The 24552-nt window shown below is 38.4% G+C and overlaps 1 protein-coding gene across 4 annotated transcripts in view; it reads left to right on the top strand.

Moving 5' to 3' along the window:
- LOC126299578 (uncharacterized) overlaps window positions 1-20165 on the top strand; it is a 152077-nt gene extending 131912 nt beyond the window's left edge. For 3 of the 4 annotated variants that reach the window (XM_049991587.1, XM_049991589.1, XM_049991588.1), the window contains 3 exons: window positions 3386-3501; window positions 3682-4506; window positions 17497-20165. In XM_049991587.1, coding sequence (XP_049847544.1) covers window positions 3386-3501; window positions 3682-4506; window positions 17497-17653 — 1098 coding nt within the window. In that variant the 3' untranslated portion in view covers window positions 17654-20165. Of the gene's footprint in view, window positions 1-3385; window positions 3502-3681; window positions 4507-4962; window positions 5051-17496 lie in introns of all 4 variants that reach the window. The other variant, XM_049991590.1, reaches the window with a different exon arrangement.
- Window positions 20166-24552: the final 4387 nt, after the last annotated feature.

Raw genomic sequence — 24552 nt, 5'->3', positions numbered from 1 at the left:
CAATTGTGTAAAGTGTTAGGTTATTGAGTGAAGAAGATAGCAACATAGAGATAAGATTGGAAATAATATTTCAAAATACACCACCTGCTATTGGTCTCTGCAGCCAGTGGATATCTTTCCAGGAATTTCCACTTGCAGCACAGTTGCCATTTGTCTGCTTCACGTTCACTTTTTATCTCAGAAATTCTCATATGTTAAAAGTTCTAATTAATGCTAGTAATCATTAGTGCATCATTTGGAAGTGATTTAGGTGCTGGAACGGCTATTGTTACTGTTTCATGTGTGAAAATATGATTTTTGATGTTGATAATTTGTCATTTGTAGCGTGCAGTTTCATATGTCTCTGACTGAGGTTTTTGCCTTCTAGTGATGTCACATAGACATCTTGCAGTATGGCAGGCTTTGTCGCATTACTGTTGGTTCAGAAGCAAGACTCTGTGCAGGTTATCTGGTGCATATGTTCATAACCAGCACGGGCAGTGAAAATACTGATGAATGTCCTGATATGACTACCATCTCAAGCCTGCAGTATGATTCAATACTGACCAAATGAAAGCACCTGACAATACTTCCAGAAACTGCTTTACTTGGTACCACACCATTGTTTATTAACAAAAGTATGGTCAAATGGAGTGTCACTTAAAACTTAATGAAGAAGTTCTTGGTAGGGCGGAGACAGCATGTTATCTTGGATGGAGAGTCATCAACAGAAGTTGCAGTAACTTCAGGCATGCCCCAGAGAAAGGTATTCGGAGCATTTTGTTCATGTTGTACATTAATAATATGGCTGACACTGTTATGGTCACTTCAGACTTTCAAAGTTGATACAGTTACCTATAAAGAATTACATATGAAAAAGCTGCAAAAATATGCAATCAGATCTTGATAAGATTGGAAACTTGCTTTAAATGTACAGAAATGTAAATCTGTGCACTTCACAAAATGCAGAAAAGCAATGCCCTATGACTACAATAGCAGTTTGCCACATTTGGAATCAGTCAACTTATACAAATACCTGGGAGTAACAGTTTGTGGGGATAGGAAATGAAGTGATCACAGCAGCTCAGTTGTAACTAGAGCAGGTGATGGGTTTCGGTTAATTCTACATCTGCATACATACTCCACAAGCCCCACTGCACAGTGTGTGATGGAGTGTACCCTGTACCATGACTGGTCATTTACTTTCCTGTTACGCTCGAAAATAGAGTGAGGGAAAAACAATTGTCTATATGCCTGCATTTTCCCCTTAATTCCTCTTACCTTTGCAGTCCTCACCCAAGACATATGTTGGTGGCAGTAGAACTGTTCTGCAGTCAGCTTCAAATGCTGGTTCTCTAAATGTTCTCGTCAGTGTTCCTTGGAAAGGACGTCACTTCCCTCCAGTGATCCACATTCAAGTTCCCGACACATCTATGTAACAACTCCATGTTTTTCGAACCTACTGGTAACAAATCTCGCAGCCCACCTCTGAATTGCTTCGATGTCTTCCTTCGATCCAACCAGGTACAGATCCCAGTTACTTGAGAAGTACTCAAGAGTAGGTCACACTAATGTCTTACAAGCAGTCTCCTTTACATGTGAACCACACTTTCCCAAAATTCTCCCAATAAACCAAAGTCAGTCCTTTGCCTTACCTACCACAATCCTCACATGCTTGTTCCATTTCATATCACTTTGCAGCCTTATTCCCACGTACATAAATGACATGACTGTGTCAAGCATGACACTACTAATGCTGTATCCAAATGTTACAGATTTCTTTTTCCTACTCATCAGCATTAACTTCAAATTTTGTACATGTAGAGCTAGGTGCCATTCATCACACCAACTACAAATTTTGTCAAAATTATCTTGTGCCATCCTAGAGTCTTTCAACTTTGACACCTTCCCATATACCACAGCATCATGAGCAAACAACTGCAGATTGCTGCCCGCTCTGTCAGCCAAATCATTTACATGTATAGAGAATAATAGCGGTCCTGTCACAGTTCCCTGACGCACTCCTGAAGATACCCTTGTCTCTGATAAACACTCAACATCAAGGACAACATTACTTAAGAAGTCTTAAGGCCATTCACATATCCGGGAACCTACTCCATATGTTCGTACGTTCATTAATGGTCTGCAGTAGGGAATCATGTCAAATGCTTTCTGGAAATGTAGAACTATGGAATCTGCATATTGACCTTCATCCATAGTTTGCAGTGTATCACATGAGAAAAGAACAAGCAGAGTTTCACACAAATGAAGCTTTCTAAACCCATGATGATTCATGCACATATGCTTCTCAGTCTCAAGAAACTTTTTTGTATTTCATCTGAGAATATGTTAAAGGATTCGGCGGCAAACTAATATTAGAGATATTGGCCTGTAGTTTTGCAGATCTGTTCTTTTGTCCTTATATAAAGGACACCTGTGCTTTTTTCCAGTTGCTTGTGTCTATGCACTGGGTAAGAGATTCATGATAAATGCAAGCTAGGTAAGGGGCCATTGCTGCAGAGTAATCTATGTGCAACTGAACTGGATTTCCACCAGGACGAGGCAACTTCTTTGCTTTCAACTCTTTCAATTGTTTCTCTACACCTGGAATGCTTTTTACTGTTTTGTACATATGAGACTCTGTTTGATGGTAAGACAATGGTATGTTTGCACATTTCACCTGTGTGAACGATTTCTTAAATGCAAAATTTAAAACTTTGGCATTTGTTTTGCTATCTTTAACTGCAACACCAGACTGGTCAACGAGTGACTGGATGGATGGATGCTTTACACCCACTTAGCTATTTATCATAGAACCAAAATTTTCTCAGGTTCTTTGCCAGATCTTTTGCTAAGGTATGCTAGTGGTAGGTGTTGTACGCTTTGTTGATGACTGGCAGTATACTGAGAAAATCCAGTCTACAAAGAATGATACTTGCAAAACATTTGTTTACCCCATGTTAGAATATTGTTCAATTGTGTGCACTCCCATCAGAGGTTTGAGTCCTTCCTCAGGCTTGGGTGTGTGTGTTGTTCTTAGCACAAGTTAGTTTAAGTAGTGTGTAAGTCTAGGGACAGATGATGTCAGCAGTTTGGTCCCTTAGGAATTCACACACATTTGAACGTTTTTTATTTGTGTGGACTAATGGGGGATATTAGATGTATACAAAGATGAGCAATAAGAGTGATCATAAGTTTGTTTGACTCCTGGGAGAGCATCACAGAAATGCCGAAAAAACATGATTCGTTAGGTGCATCAAGATAGACACCAGGTATCCCACAAAAGAGTAGTTACAGAGTTTCAAAACCTGGGAGGAGGGAGGCAAATAATTCTGTGCTGCTTTTGTAAACAGATTTGTCATTGTGACAGTTAAGATTTTAATAATTTATTAAGCTCTTCCTGCAGGCTTCATCTGGAGCCATTGCCAAGGAATCTGATGCCCTAAAGTCCAGTTCATCAAAGAATACTATGCCATCAGGCAGAAGAGGTGTAGAACGCAAAGGAAAGCAGCAAAGCCACAGGTATGAATGATATTTGAATGAGCCCATACTGGGTTTGGCGGCTTAAATCTGGAATAAATGACAGTATAAGTAGATTTTGTGATGTTTGTCTCTTTTTGTGAGATCTTTTTACATGATAAATTTCGACATTGATGGAAAAAATTTGTTGTTAATGATTGTGTATTCTTTTCCTGTCATCAGCTTTGCAGGTAAGGATCGTAATAAAGAAGAAAACAACAGTGGAAAACGAGAGCTGGGAAATTCTCACTTGAGTACTCTGTACTGTAGTAGTGTGAGAGATATAAAAGCAGAACAGCTGGATAAGATTCTTCGTGCTGCAGAAAGTACTATTCTGGTTTGTGCTGACTGTGGGCCAAAACCAAAGAGAACAAGACGCCATGAAATGGTTCGGGATTCTCAGCAAGCAGCACAAAAAGGAGTAATGGATGGTAAACGCCAGGAAAATTCTGGTATGCCATTGCCTCAGGATCATTGTTGTGATGAAGAGCCTGGTGAATTGTATTTGATTGTGCCTGTACAGGAACGAATTGAAGAACTTTGCAAGATGTCAGTTGAGACACTGATAGAGGAAGGCGTTATTGCAGTTGTTGACCGGTCACATCAGCAGAAATCTTGCAAACATGCTGAGACCACCACAGCACCCCAAGTGCCACAGCTGAACACTACTGAATCGGGTGCACGTACACAAGGTAGTTCATGCACTCCATCACCTAAGATCACTAATGGTTCTGTTAGATCACATCGTAACACAGAACCTGCTAATGCACGTACACAAGGTAGTTCGTGCACTCCACCATCCAAAATCACTAGTGGATCCAGTAGACCACACCATAACACAGAACCAGCTAATGGACAACACAGAGAAACTGACCCCCGGGTGAAACAGACAAGAGCAACTGATGCACGTGTGCCACGTGGCAATGGCCCAGTTAGCTCCTCAAGTGTTGGGGGAAATCCACCAACTGAAGAAAAAAAGGAACCAGTGACAACAGATCCCTATGAAATGTAAGTAAATTCATTGTTCTTTTAAGAGTTTTTGTGTAAATGTAGAATGTGTGGACATCTCCAGTGTCTGAATGTCTGAAACTTGATCCAACAAATCCATGCAGGCTTGAATTCATATTGAGATTTGTACATTCTTGTCCATTAAGCCATTCCCATCATTAAAAGTGCTTATACAATATCATAAGAGTATAACTCATTCACTCTTGAATAAAGAATAGTAGGAGCCCTGTGCATCTTAATTGACACCTCTGTACCTTCTGATAATTCCTTTCATTGTGTGGTGGAGTAATTTCCTGCACTGGAAGGCAACTGTATGCAGATGAACTTTGCATCTAGACTGTACATTATAATCGTTTTAAAAGGTTGTGAAACGAAACCTGGTATCAGATTGATGAATTCCTTTAAGTACAAAACTGCATCACAGTTAAGTCACAGATGACTCTTAAATGCTTACAGAACCAGCTGTAGACTGCAGTGCCAAGATCCAGCAGAAAAGTTCCAGTGACCAGTGCTCCCTGATTCTTCACATCCATGAGTCACTGAGGTAGATGCACCAATCTTATATAGCAACGTTTTGACCATTTCTCATCTTCATTCTTCGTCACATTGTCTTGGAATAAATGAAGTGAAAAATAGATTTACACTATTACATGTCATCTGCTTTAAACACTATCTAGTTGTTTAATCTGAACTACTCTCAAGTGATTGGTTGGTTATCCTATATCCTTCCTATCTGCAATATTCTGGTGCCTTTATTAATGTGGACTAGTCTTAACCTTTTGCACAGCTCTCTAACAGCATTGGTTTTCATCTGCATGTGTTTCACTTGGTATACCAACTCTTTTTCACCCATTTTACTGAATACCCTGCATGTTAACATACTCATGAAGAAACAAATAAATAGCTTTCCACAAAGGACATAATTGGTATGCTGTTACTCACAAGTAACAGGAATGGTATCTTAGAAAGAGATGGAAATAGAAACCTTATATACAAGGGTGATAGTGATACAGTAGCTCGAGGGACACTTTTTATTTAGAAAATAAGATTACTGATGATCGGAAAGTATTTGCATATTGTTGCAGGCAGTGTCACTTAAAACAAACCCTGTAGAATACTCGGGAATGTGGATTCAAGTGGCAAGTTGGGGATTTCACAAGAGGAAAATAATTGCTCTGATGCAGAAACAAATTCATTACACAAATATTTTGATTTAAATGGCAGTCCATACTATAAAAACCTGTGTAGACAGTAAATGCAAAAGGTGGGAACATTATTGAGCAATGGGAGGTATATGTTACCTTACGGTGGGCCAAACAGCATGCACGTAGAACATTATCATTTGCATTTTGTTTCTCTAAAGGTGTATGTCCATTTCTTTTTTGGTACTAACAGTATGCAGTGTGAAGAAGATATACCAAGTAGTAAAACTTGCAAAGCAAATAAGTTGAAAGAGAGACCTAACTGACAAACCTGAAAATATACGTCTCTACTCGTGCAGTAACCAGGTGAAGTTCTATTTGGTGTGGTTCTTTGCGTGTTGAATGTACTTTCATGTGAAGTGTAATCTCTGTAACTTTTGTAGTTTATTGCTGGTACAGTAGTGGTGGTTCCTCTGCTTTCTTGGCTGTTTCACACGCCATCATATTTTTGCATCATCCTTTCATAAATTTCATTACTTGCATCATCAGATTACTCACAAATGATTGTACTGTCGAAATATTGTCAAAACACTCTACATTCAGATAATATCTCATTTTTATGGAGCCGCCGGCTGTCAGTAGTGTTTATTATTTACACTGTGGAAGGCATTCCTTATATGTTTTGATGTTGGGCAGAATAATTCAGTTCACTGAGGCATTAGACCTTTGCTCATCTGCAGGATTAAATTCTTGTAACTGAGGTGAGTCATCTGCCTAGTTTATATTACAGTATTAAATGTATCGTATTGGCTTGTCTTAAATCTTATGTCACCAGGAGTTTAGAAGTATTCTAGTTTTTATGTAATATGTAGTGACGACAATCACTAATTTTATGTAACTGAGTTGAAATCATTTGAAACAGGCCACTTACCAATTTGTATATAGTCTAACTGGAGGGTCAGTCTTGATACACTGTAAAGATCTTATTGATGATGTTAACTATATTGTCATTCATAATAGTATCGAAAGAACATTTAAAATGTTGAGAGAACAAAAAATGAAGATTATAAAACAATTTTGAGTGCTTGCCATGAAATGGTCACTTTGCAGTCTTATATGTCAGATTTGGATACAGTTTCTACATAAATTTTGTTCAAATACTTTAAGGTCACTTTTGTAAACATTAACCTTGTCTTCAGAGATTATGAATCTTCTTCCACATACATGATTTTGCATTTCAGAAACAATCACATGGGGACAGGTCAGAACTCTAAGGATAGTTAATTCTGTAGTCTCTAGGAATGGAACAGTTGGTTTACTCTCTCTCTCTCTCTCTCTCTCTCTCTCTCTCTCTCTCTCTCTCTATATATATATATATATATATATATATATATATATATATATATATATGCTGGTTCATCCCCCACACTTCAGTACCATTCTTGACATTTGTCAAAAACTCTTGATAGGGATAACATTGTTTAGCAGTGAACAATCAAAGTATTTTATTCCTCCAGGACTAGAGTTGCGACATGACTACTTTCCAAGGAGAAACTTAACACAATTTTTTAACATATTACAACTGTGAAGAATTGGCAGATATGAAATGTTTATTAGTCAGTCATGTAGAATTTTTGGTTTTGGCCAGTGGAGCAACCTGTATTGTCAGTTCAAAGCCCTAAAGTGTTGCTCTGTTGTTCTCTGAAACCATTTTCTCCTCAGTGATAACAGATTCCTGTGGTACTTTGATAGATTACTCATTACTCTCCTTGCCTTCCAGTGAAGTGTTGCCTCTGTGTAATTAGAGAAACCACCAAAAGATTCACATTACATAGGACATTTCCTGAAGCCTGTTGGAAATTCTCAATGCTTTTAGATTAATGTAATTCACTTTACAAAGCACAAACAAACCATTGTGTGAAAGTGCTTCTACCATTGCTATGTATCTAGGACAGGCTGTTCCAGCTCGTCGGCTCTGTTGTGAGCCGCGGAGCGGTCCCTGCTCCAGGGAGCCGTGTTGCTCGCTGTGGCCATTCAAGTGGGCCGGCACGTGGCACGGCTGGCTGAGGCAGGTGGCAAGGCAAGCATTTTGATGTGCCAGCTGCGTCTTAGAAGATCGACAACCACATGCTCTTAGCTGCTAAGCTGTGGTGACGTGCTACACCAGGCAATACGATGTTTAGGAAATAAATAAGAAACAACTGTTTTACAAGAAATTTAATACTAAATTTATTGGGCCTCTGTAGCTTGACATTTTCTTTTCATTACTAGATCAGAAATATCAGGCGTCGAAGTGTTCAGTGTTAATGCGAAGTATGGCCTTCATTGCTGCATCCTGAAGAAATGATCATTCCTTACTTTTTACTCTTTTCATTGCTGAGAAAAGTGCTCACAGCAATACGTAGATCCAAACATGCACATGATCTGAACGGTATTGTTGTGAAGCTTGGGAAATGTTTTTTGCTGCAATGAATGATACCATCATGACAAATTCAACATGTTGTAGTACCTCTCTTTCAACAAAGTTGAATTTAGGAAATTAATTATCTCCAATTGAAGTGACGATGACAAGTCATCGGGGGAAACTGAAAATAGAGTGCTGAACACCTGAAGTTCCATTTCCAAACTTGTGAGGTCTCGGAATCGTGTTTCAAACGACGTGATGAGGTGCTTTAATTTTGCTTGGTAATTTCCGAAAGTAGTAGTACCTTCAGGTAGTTTTAAAGAAGCTAGATGACTGAAGAACATTAAATGTCCATTACTCATCTGCCTCTCAAATAAACGTAACTTTTCCATGAACGCTTTGATCTAGTCGTACATGTCAACGATTAGCTGCCCTTTGCCCTACAGTGACAGATTTAAATTATTCAGATGCATAGTTGTGTCAGATAGGAACGCTAGGTCTGATATCCATTTTATATCTTTCAGACAACGCATTTCTTCCCCTTTCATTTCGAGAAAAAGGGATATTTCTTCACAAATGGCAAAGAAAACATCAAGAACTTTTCCTCGACTCAGCCAACGAACTGTACTGTGGTAAGGTATATCCCCATATTCCGCTTCCATTCAGGAATCCTTTGAATTGGTGGTGATTCATACCTTGACGCCGCACAAAATTCACACACTTCACGACATCCTTCATTACGCCACTTAGCTCTACTGTTTCAGCACACAGTGCCTCCTGGTGAATAAAACAATGAAGAGTCAAAATGTCTTTCCTGAATTCATCCCTGAGTTTATTTTTCAAACAAGAAGCGAAACCTTGGTGACACCCGATCGTTTGTGGTGCATCTTCTGTCGCTACAAAATGGAGCTTATCCCACGGCAAATTCATATTGTCCACTGATTCACAAACAGCTTCAAAAATGTTACATCCTGTTGCGGTGTAATCGAGAGGTACCACATCCAAGAGTTCTTCAGTTACGTCTCCTGGTATGTCATTCTTAAGCCAGGCTACCAGTTCTCTCCGTGCAACGCCTTCTACCTGATCGTAGTGCGCTGCATGAAGACGTGTATAATGTTGTTGTATATTGTACCTCTTCTCATAATTAAATACTTTATGACATACAAGACACTGCGCACGACCATCCTTCTCAATAAATAGAAAGGTATCCTACAATAGAGGTACAGGGCTCCCACAGCTAGTCATAGCTGTCATTGAACACCGATTGTTGCGTCAGTTGTGGCTACATGCGGCCAACGGGCAGGGAGTTCACTCTCCCCCTCCACGTGTGCTCCAAGCTGCTGCAGTGAGTGCTCCAAAGTGCTTCGGCTCCCTGGAGCTTGGTTGGAACAGTCTGATCTAGGATCTTAAAATTTTCATCATGACACCTATATTTAAAAACATGTTACTATGGTATGTTAAGAAGTAATGAAAGCAATGTGGCTCCGTAATCACATGTTTGTAGTTGCTTTGACCATAATTCCATAGCATTTAAAGGTACTGTGCATGGCTTACTGATGCACATCTGTGAATTATAACCATTTAACTTTTGAAATGTAACTGATACTTGAAATTCACCTGTGAATTTTATCTTGGTTGATACAAGATTCTGTTAGAATGATAAGTTTTAATCTAAGATGACACTATTTAACAAAAGGACAAGAAAATTTAGCCATAGCAATTTCATTATTTCATTGCTTTGAAGGTAAACTGATTTTTCAATAGTGTATACAACATGAAATTCATTCATGCTGTGTTCTCTTACCACTTTATGTTTTAGAGGTCAGATAACAGTGGTAGCAGACTTTGTGTAACCTGGTTATATAAGTATCCATGTACACGTTCCTTAAAGCATGTGCTAAAGTGATTGGAAAAAATTGCATGTGGTTAGAAGCACCACAAAGTGCACTTTAGAAGGCACTACTGCATTTGCAGAGAGCAAGGTGTCATGGTGTCGAGTGCAAAAAGGAAATTGGTAATTCTTGCTTTCTGTGTGGCCACTGTGTGATATTCCTTGGCGGTGGATAACACAAAAAGAAGAAAACAGTTGTGGATGAAAAAATGGATAAGCAGATGGAAGAAGAGGGGAAGCTAGACAGTTTTTCAAAAATAACTTCTTTTAGAATAGGAATACTCATTTCAAAAATATTTAATGGTGGGGAACGATAATTATTGATCTTAGTGCACATGATACAATGGAAATTAATGAAGCAGGGAATCTGATGAGAAAAACAATTACTACTCTTGGGAAGTTATCAGCTACTTTAAGGTTCCATGGCACTGGTCACTCGAAGTCTGTGAAAAAATTGTACATCCGGTATGCAAACGTCCTCACTGCCAGCACCACTTCTGTGTGAGATCTCAGTGGATGTCTTTCTCTATTGTACTATGAACACACGAGGTTGTTTTTTTTTCCCCCACTATTGCCTGTCTGTGGCCTACACTGCTTAACATACAGCATAATTTGTTTACTGCTGTAACATGTTTGTTGCTGTTACAATAATCATTACTTCTGATGTTGAAAAGCCACAACTTCAGTTACTATTGTTCAATTAAAACACTTGCGTGACCTTCTCAAAATCACATTGTCAGTGAATTGTGGGAGCTGTGAAGAGCTCAGCTGCAGATGTCTTTGCCACTTGGAAGTGCCCCTGTGAGTGAACACATCAGTGGTTATTGGCAATGTATGTGCTTTCTTGCATGAATATAGACTTGGCTTCTGTTCCCGGCAGCAGCAAGGTGGAGGTAGTGATTTTAGGAAGTCTGTGCAACTCCACGGATCTTTCTTTTAAAGGATTGTGTAGGTAGGCATTACGAGAACTTATTACAAGTGAAAAGAGATTCTGTACTATGTTAAGAAAAAATATTGTAGGAGATTTGTTTTCTACTGGAGCTAATAGTTTATTTAATAACTTCATTATATAAGCCTTGCAAACGTGATGTGCCATGCTGCTTATTGCAGGCATTTCTGTGATATTTATTCTAAGTATTTCATGCATAATTTTTTATTTCAAATTAGTTGGCCTTGTTTCATATTCATGTCAAGTGAGTACTCACTTTTAATAACCTGTGGCAATTCTTGAAATTTTCTCTTTTCTAGATTCAAAAATCAGTAGTAGCTGAAACTCTTGATTTCTTAAGACATTAGATCCTTTGCATCCATTGCTGCAAAAGCAACTATGAGGGGACTTCAAATAGTTAGTTATGCATATTGTCTCATGGTAAGACCACTGCATGTCAAGACTGGCACATTGACAGAAGAGAGTACATGTCCTGAGTTTCCTGAAGAGAGATTTCTACTGTGCTGGGGGTAACAGGTGCATCACAGTGTGCGAATGACATAGGGTGTCATCTGGAAAATTGCTCCAAGTTGAAGTAACTGGAAAAATACAGTTCTTGTGCGCAGAACATCTAAATTGCTCATAGATTCACTGTTAAATTCTGAAGGTATACGATCCAAGCACAATGTCGCATCCAGCTGTAGTGAAATGGTGTCAACAATTTGACTAAGGCTGCATAGACACTATTGATGCTGATTGCGGCAGGAGGCCACTGACATCAACCACAGATGAAAATATCCAGGCAGGCAAGGAACTGATTTGGGACGGTCACAGATTTTCTGATGATGTGGGCACTCTCAGTGGATTTTAAATGGTTCCATGAGCAAGGAGCAGACCTAAATCATCGAGGAATTGAACAATTGGTAGAACATTTTGAACATTATTTACAGAGACTTGGTGACTGTATTGTAAAATATTGCCATGTATCTGTGTCACTTCAATGTAGTACGGCATTTAGTACAACAGGGTGTATACGACCCGGGACAACCGGGAAAAACACGGGAATTTCTTCATCCAGTAGAAAACCGGGAAAAACCCGGGAATTTTTCGGAATTCCGGGAATTTTTCATTGTTTTAGATTTCAGTTACATTTTTGTAATTTTGACTGCAGAATTGATTATCTAGCAAGGAATGTTATTGTGTCCTGCTACTGGAGAATGATACTGCAGCAATAAAATATAAATGAGAGGGAAAAAGTAAAACTTTAGTGGCAAAGGAAATGTCCAATTTACAACAATAAAAAGCAGTGTACGCACAATCATCTGCAAATAGCAAAAATATGTCAAAGGCCGTAGGGCGCAGACTATAACAATAAACTGTTTGCTATGAGCATGATGTCACAACTGTTCACATTAGGTTCGTTTGACCAATTGTCAGCGGTCTGTTGCGCATGCGCATTTGACTCGCATATAAGCAGTACCTTCTCCTGCTTCCCGCTAATTGAAGTTTGGCTGTTAGCTGTATCGGTAGTAGCAGCAAGCAGACAAATGCAAACGAGAAAAATTTTTCTCACGCGCACTAGCTGCCAGATTCAAGCTTGCACAGAGTTGTCTGAGTTGTAGTGGGGAGAGGGTTAACCTCCACGTGACCCATGTTTATGTTAAGTGATTTCGCTGCTTCTCTTCGTGTACAGCTTCCACGTCAAATGAAAACAAATCAGATTTCTGTGGCCGGGAGCTATCAAGTGAATTAAAATACATTCACATAATTATGGAGGGCAAAAATATATTATTAATTTCAGTTTTCTGATTTTATTTTATTTCTAAGTTAGTAGCAGTCAAGTCTTTCCGCTGAGGCAATCATTTTATTTGAAATGAAGTGTTTCATTCTACAGTATTGGCTAGTTCCAACTGTTCGCTGAATTTCAAGTGCATGATATTATCTTCTGCCATATATGGCATTATACCATAATGAAGAACCAAAAATGAGATCATAGAGTAGTGGTACTCCAAGAAAATTTACATCCCAAAAACCACACTGAAAAGCTTAATATCATGTGGGACCTACTTCATTGTGAATCTGGAAAAAGCCAATTTGCACTTCAAGCCGAATTATGCATTTTAGTATGGTTTATGAAATTCCGATGCTCTTCGGAGTATCCTCTGATGCACTGTTTCTTTTATGGTGTAATGTAATCTCACATGAACATACGGGCTTCCTACACCACTGCAGTTGCACACGTAAATATTGCCTGTTTCCTGGCGCTCTCTGGCAACTGGAAAATCGAACCTATTTCTAACAGTCTCCAGATAGTATTGCGAATGGTAGTTATAAAAGCATTACTTTCAAAGTAAAATTCTTTTTACGCAAGATGAATTATGTTACGTGTGAGAAAGTGGGATGGATATCTAAACTACAAAGCATTCGAAACTGAACAGTTTGAGAACCAGCCACTTACAAGAATTTCAAGCAGAGACATTTATGTCATAATTTTAAGTTTACTGGCACATTTGTGTGATGTGTCTTAAAGTATAACACACACAAAAAAGATCAATATTACATGTGAAAGCTTAGCTTCTGTTGTAGCGTGTTAATCTTAGAAATAAATATTAAATGTGAAATCTTAGCTTTTCTTGTAGATATATGGTACTGTGTACAGTAATGTAAACTGTTAACTTTTCCTCTATGTAACCAGTGATCTTGCTATTGGCTGACTATAACACGTGTCCTATGCTCTGAATAGCTGCTGTCATCGGCTGACGAGATCTCGTGGCTTGAGATATGACTTGCTTACAAAAGGACATCGCAACCTCGGTTTCAAAACGCTATGGAAACTAACGCGCTGTGTTTGGTGCAGTTCGAATTTATACTTTCGTAATACAAAAATATGCAGCATATATGTTGCTGCAGATCAAAGGTCTTTCCAAAACTTCGCTCCTTTTTTTAAAAATAAAAGTCTCTCCAAAACTTCTTTGCCCTGTCTTTTCTTTTTTTCCGGAAAGTTCCATTTGATTGTATAAAATGTTAACCATTCAAAGGATTGATACGTTTTACAGTTCTGAGGGAAATTCTATGGAAAACCTACTGTCACTTAGCACAGAAAAAGTGTATTTTCGCCCGGGAAAAAGCATATTTTTTATATGGGATATCCGGGAGAAATCCGGGAATTTTTTTTCCTTGTCCCCGTATACACCCTGTACAAACTACTTGACCTGCCACGATAATGTGTAACTTATCTATTGAATTCCCCTTGTATAATTTGTTGACCTTACAGTTGGCTCATACTACTATATGTTTTATACTGTGAAGAAGTGGTGCTGTATGTCATATAACAGCAGCACAACAGTAACTATTACTTTAGTCCTTCACTGTTGACATCTCTCTCTTGTTGTTCTTCAGCTTTCTTTTAAGTTGTGACTATCTCACCAAAGTGTGATTTATCTACATTTCTCAGGTTTCTTTCACATGTAACTGTCACCATTTCTTTTAACTGTATCATGGTGAATTAACCAGTAATTAATGTTTGACTACAGTTACAGACACTTCATCAACAGTATGCTGTGGCTTCAAACATATAATCGATAGCTACATAACCCAGTGTGCATAATGGTGTTGGTATGTATGTATGATGACATAGAAGACACTCAAACAACTCTTGCATTCTCCAGTATGCATTTATGATGAGCATGGCTTATCACAGTGGTAATAAGTGTGGTTTTTGTATTAATTGTTTAATGTACACATCGATAACACCAAATTTTTATTTTTTCTGTTATAACAGTATCCTAATCCATAATGAGCCAAAACCCTTAAAGTGACCCACAATTTCTAAAACGAAACTAAGGCACTTTCATTGTAAATATCCAATGTCAAAATACTCCCAGGTGGTTAGAATTTTATACACACTCAATTTTTTTTTAAAAACATTGGCATGCTTCCAAGGAAATACAAAAGTAAGCTGTGGAGTGACACATGATGTAAAGCCATATAACTGGAATGACAACTTGGCAAAAGTGAAATTCTGACAGCAGCACACAAAAGCTGCATGTGTTCACAAAAATAAAGGAAACAAAAGATTATCGCAACAGAAAAATAACATTACAGTCAATATGGACTGACACAAATTGAAAAAAAATTCAAGAAAAAATTAGAGAATACTTCTGCAGACTATTTAAAGAAGAAATGGCGAATTATGAGGCATGTAATCTTGTGTTTTAAACACATGAATGGCATTCTGGAAATACATAATAAAGAAAACAATTAATCTTCCAAAGACTGAAACACTTGCGCAAAACCTGAACCAAACCAGAATCTCCTTCAAATTGCAAGAAGTTGAGTGAGTGATCCATCAGTTCAAAAATAACAGTACTATAGGGAAATGTGGCATTTCCACCGGAAAGTGGCAGATGTTTAGAAAACATTGCTTGAATAGTTCATGCAATTCCTACAGGTGTCTGGCTCAGTTTAAAAATCCTTTCTATTGGCAGTGTGTCCTGGCCCACCATTTTACACAAGAAAGGGGACAAAACAAACTTGAGTGGGATTTCCAAGCCTTAATCAAGATACAAACAGATCATGTAATTTTGGAGTACTGAAAAGTTTTCAAGAAAAGCAGATCCTGTGAATTTTCAAACTCAGAAGCATGTTACAAATCCACAAACGCAGACAAACAGTGATCACCTCTGAAGACTTCAAAAGAGCATATGATTTGTTAGGCAGCCATCAGTATTTACCACTTTAGAAGAATTTAGAGTTGATACTAAAATGGTAGAAAGGATCAAACAAATGTTAAATAACTCTGTGTCGAAAGTTATTCTAGGTGAAATGTCTGAAACTGTTGATGTTAAAGGAGTCGTCTCATGGGGATCTGGACAATCCTGAGCTGTTCATTCTTGTATTGAAGAAAAGTAATCAGAGCCTGTGTGTGGGGGGATCATAAAAAGAAAAACTGTTGGCAGACTGCATAAAAATAAATTTTATTTGCTACCTGTGGCCTTCTCAGATGACCTAGCAGTTGTCTTCAACAATAGGAAAAAAGTGATTAACTCTGTAGAAAAACTTTTGGAAATTGCAGCCAGAATTGGAGTCTAAATCTCACACATAAAAACTCAGTATATGGGAGGAATTGTTGATACGTTGAGGGGCAACTTGTAGCTACTCACTTCAGCAAGACAATGCATGTTCGTTCATTCAGTCCGCAGCTCTTGGTCTAGTGGCTAGTGTTGCTGCCTCTGGATCACGGGATCTCAGGTTCAATTCTCGGCCGGATTGAGGATTTTCTCTGCCCGGGGCTGGGTGTTTGTGTTGACCTCACCATTTCATCATTGTTGCCATTCATTATAGTGGCTGGATTGGATTGCGTAAAAATTGGATTGTGTAAAAATTGGATTGTGTAAAAATTGGGACTTTGTGTACGGGCACTGATGACTGTGCAGTTGAGTGCCCCCCAAATCCATCATCATCATCATCATCATCATCATCATCATCCATTCAGTCACATAGGGCAAATCTGTCAACATTCAAGATTAAATTGTGAAGCAAAGAAAGAGAGAAGCTATAAGGGCAAATCTGCCAACATTCAAGATTAAATTGTGGGGGGGAAAAAAAACAACATCAGAATCATTTCGAACAGATATGACAAAAAGAAATTAATGTCAAGGAAAATAAAACTAAGCCACTACAACACAATAATTAGGCATTGGAAACCTTGTTACTTTAGGGTAGAATTTAAAATATAGAAAAGCTAGAAATAAAAATTGTAAGAATACTTTTGGCTCCGTCTAGGTGGAATTTTGATTGAAAGGAGATCTCTGGAATTCCATCGATATTTCTAGAAAATCTCTGATACTCTCAGAAAGACAAAGAACAATGGACTACTTGAAACTGGCAGATATCTTCAGGAAGTTGACACTGCTGTCATGCTAAAGGACAAATCTGCCTTTAACACTTGTTGAGTCTTAGCAGCTTGCAGATAATCCAAGAACAGAGTCAGTAGAACCTGGACAGATGAACAGAAGATAAATTTCAACAAGATGATGATATTTTGGAAAAGAGGAACTCGAAAGTTAAATAACTTCAACCACATTCCTTAGTTGTGCCTAATATTCTAAGAAAGTGACATTGGGAACTAACACATGTTACCTTGCTTAGAATATTTGGCAGAAGGGTTTTAGGTTCATTAAACACCATTCTACAAGTGCCATTTGTCAAGTCATCCATGGTTATGACAGTGATGGATATAATGGTTTGTTATTTCTAGCATATCATATTATGTTGTGGTGTTTTTATATGTCAAAGAATACATGATAATTTGTTCATAGGAGTGTGTAGTTTGGAAATCATTAAACTCCTGTTCAAAGCAGAAATATGGCATGAGCTTTCCAAATTTACTATCATTCTTTAAGCATAAAAACACAAAAGATGTGTGTAATTATTTTTTTACCTGAAAATTTCTTTCTTATTCTCTGCCATGAGAAGAAACTGTGTTCTTTCAAAGGTAACAAATCAAGAAAATTCCATGTTCTGCAAGCTTTAAAGACTTCTACAAACATAAAAAGCAATTTTCTCTCTCCTTAATTCTCATATTTCTCATTGTATTGAACTATTAATGGGCACTCTGTTTCAGGTTAATGCAAGCACTTGAGCGCCGAGCTGTAGCCTTGCGCAAAGGTCGTTACAGGAGGCGTGCGGCTGATACACGCGCACAACACAGTGGTGCCCAGAATGTCTGTAGCACACAGAACCACAAGGACACACTGCCGGTGAAGCCTGCATCACAGTGAGACTTACCATTTGTTGATGTCAGTTAGAATAGGTACAATTTCATATTACATAATTGGCTATTTAGAGTGATAACTGCATTACAGATGTGGCTGTACATATTTTCTTTTTTGTCCAAGTTTTGGTTGTATGTTTCATGGCTAATTGGGCAGTATTATGTCTGGTACCCATGTTGTGCTGTTTCAGTCCTGAAATATACTGCTTCAATAACCTTTCCTCATTATACCCATTTTGCTGTGTTCGATAATGAATTTTTCTTTTGCATATCAAACATGATCTTGTTTCTTCTGTTCTGTGTGCTTAGCTTTCTAGTTTAATTTGTAATTTTATTTCTTCATTGGCTGTAGATACCCTTATGTAGGAATTGCCAACTTCAAGTGTCCTCTTTTAAATCTTTGTAACAGTGTATATAGTGTCCATCACAGAAGTTCTCTTTCTTTCTTTCTTTTTTATTGCTCTCTGTGCTTCCACTCAGAGTGTGTCCTCTTTAAAATAGCATATAATAGACACAAATGAAGGGTCAGAATATACAAAAGTTGAAAAAGTCAGAAAAGTTGAAGTAAGATACTGGAATGCCTAAATAGAAAGAAAGACACATTATTCATTCTTCTATAGTTGTTATATGAACTTGACATTCTATGGTACTGCTAATACAATTTCTCCTGCACTTGGAAAGAAAACAATGTGAGTGAGAGAGATGGGGAGATGCGAGTAGGCTGCCCACCTAAAATTCCTTATCACGATATATCCTCCACATGCCAGAAAAGCTGTAGCACTCTGGTAATGGGTTCATCATGACATTTACAAAATTCATTTGATGGTACCATCTTCAGTCTTGAGTACTTTGTTTTCCACAAGGAAACAAAAGTATCAGAATTTGAGAAATTATTTGGAGTAATAGGAAGGTCGTAGGGTTCTCCTGTATTCCTCTCATTAATGAGAGCTCATTTGGAGCCTTTCTAAATTCTCATAAAGATAAGAACTTATTAAAGCAGACTATGCTGTAAAATCTATTATTAAAATGTATGACCACTGCTGAGAAGTAAGCAGTTTCATTGTTAACCAGTAGTAGACTTGTCGAATGTGTCAGTTGTAGTTGGGTGTCATTTGTTTTAAGATGATCTTTTGTATCTGCACAATCTTACTGCTTATATCTGTTAATGAAACCTAATTCGCTTGTGTCTCATCAATCCTGCTGTTGTATGCGAGTTGTTTGCCTGTCCACGTCTTTTGTCTTTTTAAGGTTAATCATATCTTGATGTGACTATATCTGTGGAAAGTGTAAAGCTGCATAAATATCTTTTAAAGTGCGATTTGTTGGAAGACATTCTGTACTGAAGTTAGAGGTAACAGTTCAGAGAGAATTTTCAGTATTAAATGTATGTAGTGATCATATATTATTAATGTGAAATGTCTGTCTATATATAAAGTAATATATACAGATAAACTTTACCTGTTCCTATGTATGTTATGATTTTTTGTCGTTTATTATTAAGTACTTGGCTCATTGTGGTAACTCTGAAAGTGTATTAATGCGTCCTTTACATACTTGGCTAATTCATAAAGTGCATTGATGTACCCTGCAAGTGTTTGCCTAATTGTGATAATTCTGAAAGGGTATTAATGTATCCTATAAGTACTTGTCTCATTGTGGTAATTCTGAAAGTGCATTAATGTATCCTGTATGTATTTGGCTAATTCTGAAAGTGCATTAATGTATCCTGTAAGTACTTGGCTCATTGTGGTAATTCTGAAAGTGTATTAATGTACCCTGTACATATACGGTTAACTCTGAAAGCGCATTAATGTATCCTGTAAGTAATTGGCTGATTGTGGTCATTCTGAAAGTGTATTAATGTACCCTGTACGTATACGGTTAACTCTGAAAGCGCGTTAATGTATCCTGTAAGTACTTGGCTCATTTTGGTAATTCTGAAAGTGTATTAATGTACCCTGTACGTATGTGGTTAACTCTGCAAGTACTTGGCTCATTGTGGTAATTCTGAAAGTGTATTAATGTACCCTGTACGTATACGGTTAACTCTGAAAGCGCATTAATGTATCCTTTATGTACTTGACTCATTGTGGTAATTCTGAAATTATTCATGTACGCTGTATGTATTTGGTTAATTCTGAAAGTGCATTAATGTATCCTGTAAGTACTTGGCTCATTGTGGTAATTCTGAAAGTTTATTAATGTACCCTGCACGTATATGGTTAACTCTGAAAGCGTGTTAATGTATTCTGTAAGTACTTGGCTCATTGTGGTAATTCTGGAAGTCTATTAATGTATCCTGTACGTATGTGGTGAACTCTGAAAGCGCATTAATGTATCTCGTAAGTACTTGGCTCATTGTGGTAATTCTGAAAGTGTAGTAATGTACCCTGTATGTATTTGGTTAATGCTGAAAATGCATTGATGTATCCCGTAAGTAATTGGCTCATTGTGGTAATTCTGTATGTGCATTAATGTATCCTGTACTATTATATGGTCATAAACTATAATTGCAAAACTTTCGGTGTTATATTTAAATAAACCTTCCACGAAATGCTAAGTGCAACACATATACCTGGATTGGAGACTTTAAAGAAGTAGAATAATAATGTTTAATACCAACTTAACAAAATGGATTAGTCTATTAACATAAATAATTAAGGCCAATGACTGCTTGAATAACTACAGAATCCATGTCATACATAGAATTAAACTTCTGTGACTGAGCTATAATGCCCAACAGGTCATATAATTTTGTATTGTCAGACTGCTATATATGTGCAAAATATGTGTTTTAATTTGTGAGTGGCATAAATATGAAATTACCAAATCTCAAATTCAATAACAGAATAAATTGATGTAAGGGGGAAAAAAACATGTACACACAATGGATCAATGGATGATTGTTCAGTGTTGTCTTTGTGAACATGATTGATTAAATTCAAACAGACCCAATACTTCCAGTATGTCACTAGATAGAGACTGATTAATAACCAGGATTGAGTCATGCAAGGTTCTGTTTCAACCAAGCAGGATTGTGAGCTGAGTGCAGGCTGCCATACCACACACAGTGGGCTCTCACCAGTTTGTTGGTTCATCAGTCTGCTGTGCTGTCCACTCGGTTTACTGTACTCACTAGTACAGATTGTCTGTCAAAGCTTGTGGGCATCCACAAAAATTTTTGTGGGGGAGGGGTAAGACTAAAATTGCCATTTTTATATATAAATTCTTCAGTTTTCAGATACTCTATGCACACCTTCTCCCACCTGTATCAACTGTGGAGAGCATCACTCCCCCTGCTCGCCAGACTGCACAGTACTCCAAAAGAAGAGGAAAATTCTGGCATACAATACCCTGGACTGGATGACTTATTGGGAGGCTAAACTGAAGTATGAAAGGTTACACCTTATTCGATTGCTATCATCTTACACAGCCGCCAAGATGACATCATCCTCCTCAGACACAAAAGTCTCCTCACTTAAACCTTCTACAGTGGCCCCTGAGGGCCACCTTTCTCCGTCCCTCCTCCTGGTAGTTGGGGGCACATCTGTTTCTCCCAAAGCATCTCCTTCATGAGCACTGACCCCCCCCCCCCCCAGACACTGGGGACACAGTTCTCCTCCACCAACCAGAGAAACAGCAGCCTTCTCTGGCTCCTTTCCCATGGAACGGATCCCTTGGGACTCTGCCTTCTAAGGTCATTACAAGTGCAAAAGTGGACGTCAGCCACTGGCTGAAGGAGCCACTAGCTGCTGGTGGAAGGGCTTCATGGTCTTCATCCGTACTTACAGCTGCTTCCAAGAAGCTCTCCTGGCAAGCTCCTAAAGAGCAGTGAGAGGGCAGACAGTCCAGATCCAGACGTAATTGCAGAGCGTCTTGCCGAGCATTATGCTTGCACCTCTGTGTCTGGGAATTACTGCTCCACCTTTCGTCTCAAAGAGCGGGTGGAAGGACATCATCTTTCTTTTTCCCCATTGCCACCATGAGCCATATAATGGTCCCTTTAGTGAATGGGAATTTCTCACTGCCCTTGCCGACTACCCTGAAACATCCCCTAGCCCAGACCACATCCATTCCCAAATGATTAAACATCTGTCAGCAGATTACCAGCACCATCTCCTTGCCATCTTCATCCGCATATGGAGCAATGGCAAATTCCCGTCACAATGGCAGGAAAATATCATTGTTACAGTGATAAAGTCTGGTAAGAACCCGCTAGATGTGGATGGATATTGTCTTATCAGCCTCACCGACATTCTGTGAAAGCTGCTTGAATGTATGGTGAGCTGACGGTTGTGTTGCTCATTGAGTCTCGGGGCCTTCTGGCTCCATCCTAGGACAGTTTTTGCCAAGGGTGCTCCACCACCGACAACTTGGTCCACTTGGAGTCTGCCATTTGATCAGCCTTTTCCCAGTGACATCATCTTATTGCTGTCTTGTTTGACCTGACAAAGGCCTATGGTACCACTTGGCAGCCCCATATCTATGCTACTCTGCATGATTGGGGTCTCCAGGTCCCACTCCTGATTTTTACATGGAACTCTTTGTTGCCCCACACTTCCAGAGTTAGTGCTTCCCACAGTTCACCCTCATATCCTAGAGAATGGGTCCCCACAGGGCTCTGTTCTGAATGCAATCTTAATGGGGGGAGTCTGGCCATTTTAACTCTTCCTCACTCTTTCTTTGCTGTTTGTTTGGCTTTGTGTTCATTTTGTCCCTGTGTGTGTTCAACTCGCCTTGTCTTTTAGGCTGGAGCATTTTGTGTATTGCAGAGTGGCTGTCTCATGCTTTTTTGTTCTCGTGATCAGCCAGCCCAGGCCAACTGCTATTTTATTTTAATACCTTCCCTTATTTTTCCTTTTAGTGTATGTTTTCCCCTTTTGGTTCGCTTAAGCTTTCTCTTTCAGTTGTTCCCCGTTAGTGTTATGCCCCTTTGTTTTCTGTGACTCCTTTTTGGAAATTGTTTTCACTTGAGACTTCTTTGTCTGAGCAGGGTGATTACGACCCGGGAGATCCGGGAAAAACCTGGGTAGTTTTTCATCCCGGAGAAAACCGGGAAAAATCCGGGAATTCTTTTGGAATTCTGGGAATTTTTCATTGTTTCAGTTTTCACTTAAATTTTTGTTATTTTGACTGGTAAGAACCAATACTCTAACTAAGAATATTACTGTATCCCGCCTCTGCAGAATAATACTGCAGGAACAAAACATGAACACAAAAAAAAAAAAAGAGTATAACTTAAGTCGCAAAGGAAATGTGCTGTATACAACAAAACACAGTGCTCATACAAGTTTCTGCCAACAGCAACGTGTGTCAAAGACTTTAGGAAGACTATGCTATGCTTCTTAACAACAAATTGCCTCAGATGAGCATAATGTGACAGCTGTTTACAATAGATTCATTTTAGTGCAAGATCTTTTAATGTTTTACACGTACGAACATACGGCCTTCCTGCGTCATCGTAGCTGCGCAAGTGCAGTGACACCTATTATCTGGCACTCTCTGGCAACTGCTGAACCGAACCTATTTCTGACAGGTCACAGGAAAATATTGCGAATGGTGGTTTGAAAAGTGTTACTTTGAAAGTTAATTTCCTTTTATGCAAGATGAACTATGTGCAAGAATGTACGACGAATTTCTTAACTCGGAGCATTTGACTCTCATTTTAAAAATCAACACTTTGGGGACAACCATCTAGAATAATTTCTAGCCCAGAAGATCAGACATTTACGTCCGTATTAAAAATTTTACTGGCTCATTTATGTGATGTCTCTTAAAGTGTAACATGCGGAAAAGAGATCAACATTATATGTGAAAGCTTAGCTTCTCTTGCAGCTTATTAATCTTAGAGACCAATATTATATGTGAAAGCTTTGCTTTTCTTGTAGTAACAATATGTATATTAATTTAAACCATTAACTTTCCTTATTTGCGTGTTCGCGCTACTTAAGAGTGATCTTGCTACTGGCTGACTACATCATGTGTCCTAAGCTGTCATCAGCTGGCGAGATCACATGACATGAGCTGTGACTGGCTTATGAAACCGCATTGCAATCTCAATTTCACTGCTTTGGAAAGTAACCTGCGGTGTTTGGTGGAATTTGAATTTATACTTTCGTAACACGAAAATATGCAGCGTACATGTTGCTGCACATCAAATATCTTTCGGAAACATGTTTTTTCCCTGAAGTTTCATTTTCTAAAGTGTTGGGTAATTCTACGTCAGTGTATAAAACTATAAACAGTCAAAGGATTGATAAGTTTTACAGTGCCGAGGAAAAGTATACTGCCACTTAACACGGAAAAAGTGTATGTTCATCTGGGAGAAAGTGTGTGGTCATCTGGGAAAAAGTGTATTTTCAACCAGAAAATCCGGGGATTTTTTTCCTTGGCCATGTATACACCCTGCTGAGGAAAAAGGGACTGATGACCCTGTAGTTTGGTCCCTTTACACCCCAAACAAACCAGTCAGATTCGAGATATCATCCTACAAGGAATAAATAATAAATCTTGTTGGTGACATGGGAAACTTAAAATAGCCCAGCGAATTGTGGGTATCCACTCAATATTTGTTATAATTAGATTACTTTGATTTTTAAATGTAGGATTAAAATATGTGTACTTCAGTTTCCAAAGGAGAGGTGGAGTAACCCTCTGCAGCCTCTTGTAATGAAACATCCTAAAACTCATTATGAGAAAATATGACAACTCATTAATGTTTTGTACGTTATGATCCCTACTATGCCCCAGTGGATTCTCATTGTGATTAACAGCTATTCCTATCTACAAGAATATACTGTCTTTATTTCTGCCAAAGTATCATTGATTTTTCATTATTTGGAAATTAAGAAATATACTCCGTCCAGTTCAAAAATACTCTGAAAATGTTGTTGTTGTCACATGCAC

Source organism: Schistocerca gregaria, chromosome X (assembly GCF_023897955.1).
Source record: "Schistocerca gregaria isolate iqSchGreg1 chromosome X, iqSchGreg1.2, whole genome shotgun sequence".
In the NCBI taxonomy this organism is placed as follows: Eukaryota; Metazoa; Arthropoda; class Insecta; order Orthoptera; family Acrididae; genus Schistocerca; species Schistocerca gregaria.
Note: the sequence above shows the minus strand (reverse complement) of the source record. Positions and strands in the feature narration are given on the sequence as shown.